Raw genomic sequence first — 13,944 nt, 5'->3', positions numbered from 1 at the left:
TGCTGAAATAGTATATTTTTCGTCCCACAATGTGCACGTGCGTCTCCTCAGCCACTGCTTTACATTGCTTGCACAGGACTTTGATTCTGCAATGTCAACATGAAACTAGGGGGCAAATAATGCTATGTTTCCTTTTTTCCACTGAGGTTGAACAACACAGGACATAGTGAGGCAGGTGTCCCCATTGGGCCCTCGCTTGTTCTACAGAACTCTCAAAGTGGGGGTGATAGAGGGTGTATGATTTAGGAAGTTAGGGATAGATGCTTAGCTGTTTTCAAGCGCAGTCAGCTTTTTGAAAAGATTGTCTTTTCACACCTTTCCGCAGCCACTGCCTCACAGGTGGAATGAGGACTCTGGTGTGGGGGGAGGCTGTGAGACCTGACGTGTCAAGGATCAGATTATTATATTACAAAGCCTGACAAAGTTACAGCACTGGGATTTTATTAAATGATTAACTCGATAAAGAAACACTTAACTGTCAGCAACATATTCAGTTACCAACATTGAAGGTCTGGAATGAGATCACATTGTCATAAAATCCTTATTTTCTAGGAGTGCTGGCCAGAGTGGGGGCAAATGTGTCAAATATAACAAAGTGCAACGCTGCAAAGTCATTGAGACCTTAGTAGCGTGAGCCTGCCAGTCGTGTGACTAGGATGTGGCTAAAATCAGAAGCTCATTATAAATAGACACATTTTCACTGCAGGCGGAACATCGCCCCAAAGATCAGGGTCATCCACCAGGAGGCACAACTGATTAACAGCCTTTACACATGTGTAGTGGATGACAGAGCTTTTATTCCGCATTACTCCTTAGTTAGATCATTTCTATCATATTCAGACCTACATGCACCTCTTCTTCTACACGTGACTGTGTCCCCATTGCACCCACTCTGGGACAGGCCGTCTGCAACCCCCCCCGCCTCTGCTTTAAGGTCATTTCTGACTTATCCATCCAAGACTCCACACTGCAGGCGGCTGAAGGTAGCTGAGCAAAACAATGACCTTTTCATGGCAAATATGATTCATGCCACTGATCCTTTTAAGGCAACATGTGAGACTTGCATTTGGGACATGGAGCGTTTGCCTGTGTCTGTGTTATTGCATAACATTGGCACTGCAGAGCTATTTATTTTACTAGGGAACAAAAGGATAATGGGATATAGAGACTAAAATGACCACATACAAATTCACATAGAGGTTGCCTAAGGACTTGAGGTCCACAGCGGAAGGTGTTACAAAATAAAGTACAATTACATTGCTCATAACAGAATAAGATTATTTTATAATTTGTGAGTTATAAATATCCCACCAGTAATGCTCAACTGCTCAAAAGATGTTCCAGTCTTAAGTGGCCATTGTGCATCTTTTTGTCAACCATACAAATGTGTTTGTACTGAGTAATTTCCCAGTGCTAAATTCTGACAGTCCCGTGTAACCAAATTTCTCTTACTGATATCAGCAACCAGTGACACAGCAGTTCAAGTTTACTTATTACTGATGTTGACATCATTGTTTAGTGTCATCCGTTTTTTCCAGCTTTTGTGCTCCAAATAGGTCAGTGAGGTGAGAGAGGGCAGAGTTAGGCTGAGAAAATTGAATGGTGGATTGTGGATGGCAGTGAAAGAGGAGGTTTATGAAGGATTAAGAAAGATAAGATGCAGGTGTCAGTTGGATAATGAGATTTTATTTACTGGTAGTGATGTGAGAAAAGCTACTCAGAGGATACAGACGATATAGGGATGATATCATATGCTGGTAGAACACACGAAAAACAAATTAAATATGATTCAAATTATGAATAAAGTGATGATCTATGTCTTGGTATGTCTCTGCAGCCTTGACTCCAGTTGTTTGACAACTTTTTCTCTGCTGAGATTTGACTTCAGTTCCTTTGGTGGAATATGTGTATGAGTATGTGGTGCATACTGTCACGTGTCTAACTGTGCGAACCACAACGTTGCATGTTCTTGATGAAAAAAGTTTCCCCCCCACAGAAGAACAAAGATGACAGATGAAGAAAGATGATAATGTTTTCATTTGACTAATCAATCTATTGATGTGGATCTGTGTTTTGTCACTTCCTTGTATATTTATTTGATTGAGAAATGTGTTTGTGCTTGATTCTGTGGGCATGAAAGCATTCAAGCTTACACAGTCATCAGCATCTGGTCATTGGACTCCTATAGGGATGATGGTGGAAGTCTGTGATTAGTCACTGAGTGCAACTGCTCATTTGTGGTTAGGACTGCAACCGCTTGTTATCTTGTGTTTGCACACAAAAAAAGGAATACGTTGAGGTGTAATTTACAAAGAGAATAAATTGAATAATACTCATAATTAGTTTAATTTTATAGGACGGCTCTCATGATTGCAGACATTGTTTATGAATATATGTTGGTGAATATTAAATATAGTTTAGGTCACGCGCCATTTATTGATCCATTTATAAAAGGATACCTCTGTTACTAGCCATAATATTCAACAGGAGACAGCCGTAAATTCTGGTCCATTGAGTGCACCGGAATATTAGCCACGCCCACTCAATTTAAGAAGGATATGGATCTTGTTCATACATAAGCTGCACTGGTCAAACTGCGGGTACAGTGGTGCTGTCTGTGCTGTAGAAAGGTTTAAAAATGCATGAGGATCAATTCGAAACCAGTCTTGAAAACGGGTTACAGCATGGAGACTGACTTGTGAATATAACTGGCCAACGTTGTGAACCTGAATCATGAACTCGTCACGTCTGTTATTGACATTAAACGCTCAAAATGCGCCGTTTTCCCCTGAAAAAAAAATCCATGTATTTGCCGTGTGTAAGCCACAGAGTTCAAACAATAGGAAGTTTTGGTAAATGCAAAGCATTATCAATCTATGTTAATTTATGGAGGCTTTAGCGTAGTGCTTCTACTGGAATCCTTTTAGGTGCAGTTTAAATGACAATGAATTTCGAGCAAACTATTATGCATTTAAGGTTGTTGTGGGCCTCATTCGATGACTTGGCAGGCCTGATTTGGCCGCCTGCCTTTGATTTTGACACATGGCACAGGGTGATGGACGTCAAGTAGAAACAAACCTCAAGTCACTTGTGAAAACTGCTCTCCACATATTAGCAAACAATGTGTTGTTTTTGTGGAGGTCTTAAGTAAAGATAAGTGAATAGTAGTCAGTCTTTGAAAGATCAGCTAAATGTGTTGCAAGCAGAACATCAAGAAAAGTCTTTCCCAGTCAAAGACGATTCTAAAGCTGAGGCTGGGTGGTGACGACTGATCCATGCCGACAGGTGAAGCAAAGAGAGTTAGCTGGAGTTGGAGGAAATCCTGAGGGAGGGATAGTAATGTAGAGAGTGCTATAACATGTATGTCTGCTCACGCTGTAGCTAATTAAATCAGGGATGTCATTTCTAAGATGCACTGAAACGTGAGGTACTTTGGCTGTGATACTGTCCTGACCAGGTTCATCAGATTGTATTTGCACGGAACATATGGCACGCTGTGACCTGCGCACATCTTGTTGTTGGCTCTTGTTGTAAACACGCAGATATCCTACTCACATGTTGCCACTGTGACTCATTTTTCTGTGGGATCATCGTCACACGCTTCGCACACATGCACTCACGCCTCATCTCTCAGGTAATCTTTTATTGCCAAATCAAATTATTAAGTGGCATCCTGGTTAATTCCACTGACGATGTCTGATGCTTAACTGAACAATGTTTTTCATTACAAATGTCAAGTGACAGTGAAGGTCAGTCCTGATCCTAAAGGTGTTGAATTTCAAAGGTGCTGCCAAAGGTCATCATATAAAGGATGAGATGGTCTGTTCAGGTCGATCTTCCCCCTGGTCCCTTGCTCACCTCCATCTCTGTCCTTTCTTACCTTGTGTTCCATGTTTGAGGATTGAGGAACTGTGCTCGGTAAAGAATTGAGGATTGGTATATTTATTTCCTATCACTGTAGCTCATTTTTACACAATGCTACACTCAATAAAATCGAAATGCACCTGTATATAGTTGTCGTAATAAAATTGTCAAATGTATTTTGGTTGTGTCCCATGTCCATCAGTAGGTTTATTGAATGAGGAAGTCACAAGGCTTTGAAATGCTATACAAACAAGATCAAACAAGTTTGGTCCGTATTCAGAAACATCTTAATGAAAAAGTGTTATATAAGCAACACAATCACATGTCCTATTAAGTATCTTGAGTATAGATGTTTCAAGTATGAAGTTACTCTGTTCTAAAATATCTGTTGATAATTGGGCCCCCATTGGTGATGTAGTGGGTTCCACTTTCATTCTTCGTTAATTTGCATGGGATTAAAATGGCACAGTTCTGTGGGTAATTTGTGGGAACTTCCAGCGTCTCATGAGCCCAGCAAACAGTCCCATCTGAATTGTTAATAACTCCACATTACTGCCGCTGCTTGGCTCGGTCATATGGCCGGATACGTAGAACACGGCATGGTTCAGCTGTAGAGCAGCTTCTGCCATGTGGTCATTCTCACTTTGTGTTGAGTCATACTTGCTGATTTTATCCCTCTGCTGGAAGTTGAGCTAGGTACAAAAAAATGTCACGTCACCATTAACATTGTGACCCATCTTAAAGAAATCATTCACAATTTGATGACACATAATTTAAATTAAGGTGTTAAGCTTTTGTAAACTTTGTAAGAAGTGAAGTTAAGAAATTCTTAACTCTTGGTATAAATGCATGTTCCAATTCCCATTGCATCTTTAAGAACATTGTTCACCATCTGCTTCTCCAGTCATGACTGAAGCAGTTGAGGATCGACTTACAATAGTAAATTAAAAACTAAAATTGTAATTATAATGTGTAATTGTGGATTTGAAAGACCAAGATGACAGACATTAAATACAGTTTGATTGGTACTGTACTACGTCATTAATAGGTGTTGTACTGTAGTACTTATAAACCAAGTCTTTGTAGTAACCAGCCATGTGATATTGGCCTGTCATGAAAGCAAATCGTCCACATGCTCAACTTAACCTTTTACTTCTATTACAAAGACATCCAACTCTCAGATTCTAAGCTAAGTGCTTCTCACAAGATGCACTAAACAGTTGGGAAAACAAGGCCTAGGGCAGCAGCGCTCTCTTTTATGTTGCCCACAAAGAACCCAGATGAAGAGATTAAGAACCTCCTATGGGCAGAATTATTACAGTGTGTATCTGAGCACATATGTCTTAGCCTTGGTGGATTTTCGTCAATGCCCTAGTGGACTGTGCTTGAGATCCGTTGTGGCTATTTCAAAGGTATTTTTGTTTTGACAATGGGATGGAATAGTGAATTGTTAATTGAATTGAAATTGATCTTTGATCATCATGCATACACAACAAAGAGGTTTCATCTCTGGTTACTGTGACATGGATCACTGCCTGACTGCATCTTTCTGCTTGTAGACATGATGCTTCACCTCAGCTGCTGTTGTCTTCACTTACTGTTTGTTGGCATTCAACCATGCTGTATTGTTCAATATTATTAACTGAGTTGTTCATTTCAATTGATTTTTGTTTCATAAACAATTTCTTTACTGGCTCAAAGTAGCAACTAATAAAGTATCTATCTATCTGTTTTGTGCTGTTTCCTTTAATGATGTTTAGTGGTGTATGTGTGCCTCCTGCAAAACTATTATTAAAAGCTAGTAATTAAGGTAAGAATTTATTAAAAAAAAAAAAAAGACTGCTTCACTCCACCCGATAGCATGGCATAAGAGATCTGTCATACTAGGTATGGTCTGATGATACTTGAATTAAAAGAAAAAATGCAGACAAGCGTTGCTGTATCAATCATTTTCCAGGACCTGCTTTGTCTGCCTTAAAGCTTCTCACACTGTTTCAAATGCAACTCCTAGGTTCGTTTTTTTTTTTCACTACTGTCACTATCTTTGTAAGTTGCTAGCTATGTTAGTCTGACTAAAATGCCCCACTAGATACTATGAGCATCAAATATTGTAAGACTTGATCAGAAAAATAAAACCAGAACAATGTTCTAAAATTAAACACTGGCAACTACGATTATCCATATAATGCTTGGGTGACTGTGGGTTGTTTGGGTGCTTGCTATACTTGTTTCTCTGCTACATAAACCAATTTCTTTTTTAAGATACTGCTTCAGTACACAAAAGTGTCTTGAGGCGCAAACCTTTGGTACATTCATGTATCCATCTTTCAATTAAAGTACCCTCCCGCAGCATCAACATTTTCTATTTTGGATGTTTCTAGATAAATTGTTGACATAAACCGTCATTGGTTTGTACAATAATTAGCCTGTTAAAGTTTGAACTGGAAAATGTAATGTATAGAAGTGCAGGCCATAACTATGACATGCCTGGTGGGAGATGTCCTAATGTACTAGGGGATCATTTCAAAGCAATCATCAACATTGTGAAATTGAAGGGCAGTGGATATACCAGTCTTCAAGCCAGTACCACTAACTCACCTTGACTTATACCCTGTTGCAGGCTGACATGGCTCTGACTAGCGCACACATCACTTGTAGCAATCCATTAGTGTTGATTGGCTCTTCCCCGCTTAGCCTATCAGTGTTGTGGGAGGAACATTAGGTAAGAGGTTGGAAACAGGCCAAAATAGGAGGTATGGCTGCTGCAGAAGTTCTGACAAAGATTTACCGCAGCAAATTTCTGCAGCTGATCATTGCATGTGTATGGAAAATGTTATATGCAGTTGTGCTGCTGTTGGGTCTCTTCCTACTGGTAAATAAACAACAGTTTGATTTCATGAAGTCTTCTTTTTACTTGAAATTCACAGTAAGTGATTATTCTAATTTTTCCTTGTCATTGTCAAGATTTGTTGGTTTACAGGAGGTTTTGATCTTTTACCAGACTGCTACTGCTATCTACTGTATGTATGGACAATTAAATCAAACCAATATAATTACAAAAATGACACACCATTACATATGTGGATGTGCGTAATGATGCATATTAATAAAGAGTTTACCGGGGTTGAGTACTAGACTACTAGAGAGGGTGACTCAAATTTAAGTATTACCGCCCAAGGGGTGGAAAAATGTAATTCTAACTGCATTTGCCTTAGCCCTGACAAACGTGACTGAGATAATTTGAATAGTTTAATTTTGTGTAGATCTCTTGGGTTGTTTATGAACGGTATGTTCATATCTAGATTCTCGTGTATCTCTTGCCTCTTAATCCTAATTATCTTAGATAGACTCCATCCCCTTTTCCATGTCATGTGGAAGATATTGAACAGATACTTATTATTACATTAAAAGTAAGTATTAAATGTAAATATATCTCTGGTTAAATTCAAAGTGGTCACTATGGGTTTTCAGTTATTGCTTTTTGGTTTAAAGTGCATGAACAAAACCATCATGCTTACGGTTGGCATATTTAGATCAGCTTATTTATCTTTGTGTTTACCAGAACAAAATTGAAAAACATTCTTCACAGGACAGACAAGGGGAGGGTTTCAGTGTTTAGCAACTGCTGTCACTGGTAGCTCATCTTTGTGACATTTTCATTTGACTCATGGGATCTTGTCAAAATCAGTTAATGTGACCTTTAGATAAGGTTTTTTTTTTCTATTTCGAATTTTCATTGTCATAGGCTGAGGGCCAGACTTAAGACATGTCTTATTAGGCACTTAAGCATCGTGTGGGAATTGTACTTGGCAAATAAGTGTTTGGGTTTTATTTGTGATACAGCGACTAAAATAGATGTGGAATTTGAGTTTAGACTTTGGAATGTGGAATTGGCATCCTCTGCTAATGCAAACTAGACATCCTAACATCCCTCAGATAGTAGAAGTTAATTGGATGATTGTGTGTGTGTGTTGGTTTGCACATTTGTCTCCGTGTGTGAAATTTCTATTTATAGATTAGTTCATCACTGTCTCAGTCAGTGTGGCAGAGGTGGACAGGAGTGATCCAATTTCAATGCTTGCTTTTGTCCATGTGCAGCGGAACAGCTTGTCAACTGAAAGCCTATTGAACAAGCCAGTGCATTGATTATATGTAGACCAGGGTCTTTTTATATGGTGTGACAGTTTGTCAACACCATTGTAATCTTCCAGTTTTGTTTCTGCCTGAATTTTGAACAGTGCACCAAGACTGCTGCAGAAGTATATACTATGAAATGTCAGAATCATCTAATGCGGCTGTGTTGTGTGTCTCCACAGGAAACCGTCGAGTATGCCTTCCTCATCATTTTTACAATTGAAACTTTTTTGAAAATTATTGCTTATGGTTTGGTGATGCATCAGAATGCATACGTGAGGAATGGCTGGAACATGCTGGATTTCGTCATTGTCGTTATTGGGTAAGCTTTGACAGTGTTTTGCCACATGTCACAGGTCATGAGGGTTTCATTCAGCAACAACCTTTGACAAGGCAAGTTAGCTTGATTAAAGCAGCGCTTGTGTCTAAGTGTTAACGTTGCCTAAACTTCTGATCCCTGTGACCCTTACACCCCCACACCACATGACCCAGAAAAGACAGGGAGAATTAATCAGAGCTTCTCCACCACTGGAATGAGTCACCATCGCTACATCTCTCTCCCTTCACTTTCCTTCATCTGCTCACACTCTCCCATCCTGCTTCACTTTGTCTCTACAGCTTAGTTGTTTTACTTGCCCTTCCATTTTGATCCCTGAAACGATCTTGCAGCATGCTTCACACGCCCCCCTCACACTGTCCTTCTTTATATCCCTAGTCGCAACATCTTCTCTTGTTATCACCGTCTTCATTTAAATCCACTCCCCGGTTTCCATTTGCCATCCCTCTATCGCCGGCAATCACTTCTCTAATGTACACAGTCCAGTGGGTAGCTGGGTCAGATCTATGTCTCTTTGCAGCATCCAGGGTTGATCTGTCATGCAGCAAAAATGCGGACGGCTGCTTAAGATTGCTGCTCAATCACTGAAACAAACCCATTTTTTCCATTTGACAATATGTCATAAAATACAGCATTCCTCAGGACAAAATATGGTTGGTTGTACTTGCAAATGGATAGATTTGATTTGATGCTAACAGGCTGATAAATGCAAAGATCCCTGACTGTTTATGCCAAATTGTGCACGCAGTCCAAAGGGTCCAACCACAGATTGCAAGTTATTCACTAGGACCGCATGGGCAAATTAAATTATGGGCTGAGTGTTGTGAAAAGGGCAATTTAAATCAAAGATTGCATGTAAGTTTGCTGACACACACCGTCATAATAAGCCCACTACACAGCTTTCGTTAAAAAAGGGCAGCACCTCTGAAATACAGGATTGAGTTTTGCTGATCAGTATTTTATGACTAGTCAATCTGACAACTACAAAACGTCTACGCAGCGAACACACACAGACGCTGAGACGGTTTAAGTGCGTAATTACTCACACAAGAGACTAACAGTCCAGCACTCTACCTCTACCGATGCCAGCTGTAGGTGAGCCCATTGAATTTGTCTCTCAAGAATGAAGAACTCTGGATAAAAATGAGCCATCTTGAAATGAGAATGAAAAATGCACTCTTAGCATCTTTCATTTGTCTACAATATGCACATTTACACACATACAATGTTCGCCCCTACAGTCGTAATGTGCTAAATGAAGATGCAATTTCTTTCTGCAAAATTACTCTCAGGTATGATAAAATATAAATAACATATATAAATATATTTTAATAATAGAAATAATACAATTTCCCTCTCATCGAATTCATGAAATGTATAGATATTACTGGCCATTTATATTGCAATTTATATTGTAGTTCAGACAACTTTTCACATATACTGTATAAATGTGAGATGACAACCATTTTTGGTTCTGACTGCTTTGCATTATATGTATTTGTCTGCCCAAAATTATACCATGCTCTTAACATAATCCTGAATCTATGTTTTTCAGGTGGATCATTTCTATTTTGATTGCAGCAAGATTTAGCAAAAAATAAATGATTAATAATATTCGCTAACAATGGGTTAGATGATGATGACAACATGCCACGTCTTCTGATGTTTTTGCCCTCAGACTCTTCAGTGTTGTCTTGGAGATTCTGACCAAAGAAGATAAGGGAGAGGGTGAAGGAGATGAAACTCACTTAACGATGCACGGTCATGGAGGAAAGCCAGGTGGATTCGATGTTAAAGCCCTTCGAGCCTTCCGTGTGCTGCGACCTCTGCGGCTGGTCTCAGGAGTACCCAGTAAGAGTACACACACATAACACAATGTTTTTCACTTGAAATAGCCCCTGACCGAACCACACATTTATTGTGACTCCTAGTGTGTAAGTAGTAGAATTCAATTCTCATCTCCACTTCTTGTTAAGGTTTACAAGTGGTTTTGAACTCCATCATAAAAGCCATGGTCCCTCTCCTTCACATCGCCCTACTGGTCTTATTTGTCATCATCATCTATGCCATCATTGGCCTGGAGCTTTTCATTGGAAAAATGCACGCAACCTGCTATATGCCGGGCTCAGGTAAGACGTTTTTTAGCAAATATAATTTAATAATAATCACTTTTACCCAAATTAATCGCAGGTTATTCTGGCTTGATTTTGATTAATCATGTTTAAATGGTATTAATGTTCAATCTATTTTGATTCTGCTTCATTTTGCAGTAAATGTTCAATGGAGCACTGCAACTTAACCTAACATAATTGTGTTGGTTCCATATTGGGCTGCAATGAGTTAATGGTTTAAAAATATACTCAACTTTACTAACGTTCACAGCCCAATAGTTAAAGAAATACTAACAAAAACAATGGCTGCTCCTCCTCTTCATCCTGGTGCTTCTACTTCTGACATAACTAGCACAACAATTGTGGCTGGGACTGCTATAACTGCGACCGGATGGCTGCAGATGATATTATTCAGTGATGACTGAGCAAATACCAATTCCATCATAACAGCACTTCAAAAAACTAATTAGTTTTTTACTGTAACCAGCAATGGTTGGTGATGGGGGAAAAAGCTGATGGTAAAGGCATGTATTCTGCTTTAACAAAAAACAGTCTTCATTCGTTATCATGCAAATGCCTTTACAGATTTGTTAGCAGAAGAGGAACCAGCTCCATGTGCGATCTCAGGGCACGGGCGCCAATGCCCTATCAATGGCACAGAGTGCAGAGAAGGCTGGCAAGGTCCCAATGGTGGCATCACCAACTTTGACAACTTCCTATTTGCCATGCTGACGGTGTTCCAGTGCATCACAATGGAGGGCTGGACTGACGTGCTGTACTGGGTGAGAAACCTGCCACTAACTTGATGCTGTCACATGTCATCTTCCTCATCTGGACTCTGAATACTACTGTCTGATGTCAACTCAAGGAACTTGTGTGTCTAATTGATTGAAGCTTTGCATGTGTTCTGGATTTTTCCTCTAAATCTTACTTTTCAATTCTTCTCTCTGTCCCATCCTCTTTTCTTGGTGCTTCCCTCCAGATGAACGATGCAATGGGATTTGAGCTTCCATGGGTGTATTTTGTCAGTCTTGTGATCTTCGGCTCTTTTTTCGTCCTTAACCTGGTTTTGGGTGTGTTGAGTGGGTAAGGACCCTTCCTTCTTTCTGTCTATTAACCTATTATTTCCAATCCCGCAGGTCAATGATGCCATAGGATGGGAAACACCTTGGATTTATTTCGTTAGTCTGATCATACTCGGATCCTTTTTCGTACTGAACCTTGTGTTAGGTGTACTTAGTGGGTAAGGTTCTCGTTTTTGTGTGGAGTGTGACAGCTTTGGTCAGAGCAATGCGTGCTGTGAAAATACTGTTGGTAAATACACAGAGAGAACAGAAACCCCAAACGCCCATATGTACAAAAATATTCTTGTCTTTTGAAGATGCTTGAAATGATGTCTTCTAATGTTTATCAGTGAGTCCCACGAGAATAACTGTGTAGTTGTGTAGTAATAAGTCAGGCTTTTGGTGCCCAGGAAGGAGGCCTTAAAACTTCACTGAATCACACCAAGATATGTGGCAGTAAGCATGTAAAAGTGCTGAGATAAAACAAACCCAGGTAGACACTCTGAAAACAGCAAAACAGTTACAGCGAACAGTGGACGAGAACAGATAACTGTAAAGGTCTTACAGCTGATCAACACATTTTCAAGTTAGTTTGATCACATATATTTTCAGCTCGCTCCAGGACATCCTATGCTGTATGAATCAAATTAGAGCTTGTACAATTAGTTTACTAGATTTGTCAAACCAAAGTCTCCTTATTATTATTTTGATCACATAGAAACATCCATTCAATATTCTCTACAAGAGCCTTTCTGTTGTAAAACTTTGGCTTCATTTCTGCAGCAACTGCAAACTGAGCATTTCCTCCCCCTCCCCATCCACCACCCATCCAACCTTCTGAGAAAGAAATTAATCTTATTCCTCGCCCTTCACTCCCTCTGCGCTTCTAAGCTCTCCCAAACCCCAGTTGTCATCCTGGTTCTGTGAAGCAGGGCTCTTGTATTATGGTACTATGACGCACTGGGATGTTGACCAGACTGCCAAACCATCCTATAATGAGGGTGCTGTTTGCTTGTTTAATATTTTAATACTATCTTTAATTAATTTTATTTAATTAACATCCTGCTGTAAGTGGTGATGTAGTTCAGTGGATACTCCTCTTCCCTCCTCTAAGTGACATATTCAAAGATGCGACAGTGTACTGTATATTGGAGCGCTTTGTCTTCTCAAGTGCTCTTTTCCCTCCAACAGTATAGCTCAGTTGAAGGATGTTCTTCAAGTATTACTGGGTTCGATGTAGAATTTTTGTCTGTTTTCAATAGGTATACATCTCCCTCCAGTGGCTTAGCTTCAGAAAACACACCATAAATGTATAAACTGACAAGATACAGATGGATTTACTTTTGAAATCTCAACAATCTTGTTATTCCGTTTATTTTCAGTTAAGATTTCATTTTAGTGTGCTGTGATTAAGAGCTTTTTAGACATGAGATAGGTGATTTCTGTTTGTTCCACTCTAGAGAGTTCTCCAAAGAAAGGGAGAAGGCCAAAGCTCGTGGAGACTTCCAGAAGCTACGTGAGAAGCAGCAGCTGGAGGAAGATCTGAAGGGTTATCTGGACTGGATCACTCAGGCTGAAGACATTGACCCTGACAACGAGGATGAGGCTGATGAGGAGTGCAAACGCAACCGTAAGCACCTCCCTCACCCTTTATGTGGTCGGTGTTATGACTGCGTTAAGGAATAATGAGTTAAAGCCAGATAATGAATGTTCCTTGATTGCTCCCCCTTTCCTTTCTGGCTGTCAGACACCAGTGTGCCTGACACCTGACGCTTTGTGCTGTCTTCCTAATACAGTTTGGATAAGTGTTGAAGCTGTGTTCAATATTAATTGTCCTTGCTTGATCAGAAAACACCACCTTTTTATTCATGTGGTAATCTTTTTACTATTTTTTGTTAACAAATAAACATTTTTATAATAATAATTAATAAAATAATAATAATAATAATAATCTAATCAATAATAATGGTAATAATGAAGATCAGAAAGATGATTTTTGATGTTTATATACTGCATATGTTAATACAGTTTGCCTTGTCCATGTGGTTGGAGTCATATGTCTAACTAGCTATCATATATTGTGTCTAAATGATAGTTGTCAGTTGTCACACTATTAGTATTTGAAGAAAAGGAAATCAGTACGGCTTTCTTAAAGATAAGTTTCTAAAATATATTGCATTTTTTTTCTTATAGATCAGCAAAGATGATGTTTAATTATTTCTGTCTTATGTCTGTGAACACTATTCCAGCAGACCTTCTAGACTACTTGGCTTCGTTAGTATTGGGGATGATAATACTATTGATATATACTGCAACTTTTCTATATTTTTCAACTTTTATATTTTTCCTCAAACTATTTACTTTTTCATTAGCAAAAAGCATTAGGAGTGACAATAATCATATAATACCTTGATAACAGAAGGACATAATGTAG

The 13,944-nt window shown here is 39.2% G+C and overlaps 1 protein-coding gene across 11 annotated transcripts in view; it reads left to right on the top strand.

Annotated features, from left to right (window-relative positions):
• Positions 1–13,944, top strand: part of cacna1da (calcium channel, voltage-dependent, L type, alpha 1D subunit, a) — a 47,727-nt gene that overhangs the window by 5,428 nt on the left and 28,355 nt on the right. For all 11 annotated transcript variants that reach the window (XM_053869038.1, XM_053869041.1, XM_053869039.1 and 8 more), the window contains exons 4-9: positions 8,181–8,320; positions 10,014–10,186; positions 10,312–10,464; positions 11,032–11,228; positions 11,429–11,532; positions 12,971–13,140. In XM_053869038.1, coding sequence (XP_053725013.1) covers positions 8,181–8,320; positions 10,014–10,186; positions 10,312–10,464; positions 11,032–11,228; positions 11,429–11,532; positions 12,971–13,140 — 937 coding nt within the window. The remainder of the gene's footprint in view (positions 1–8,180; positions 8,321–10,013; positions 10,187–10,311; positions 10,465–11,031; positions 11,229–11,428; positions 11,533–12,970; positions 13,141–13,944) is intronic.

This window comes from Synchiropus splendidus, chromosome 6 (genome assembly GCF_027744825.2).
Source record: "Synchiropus splendidus isolate RoL2022-P1 chromosome 6, RoL_Sspl_1.0, whole genome shotgun sequence".
Taxonomy (NCBI): Eukaryota; Metazoa; Chordata; class Actinopteri; order Syngnathiformes; family Callionymidae; genus Synchiropus; species Synchiropus splendidus.
The sequence above is the reverse complement of the archived record's forward strand: the minus strand, read 5'-3'. Positions and strand labels throughout refer to the sequence as shown.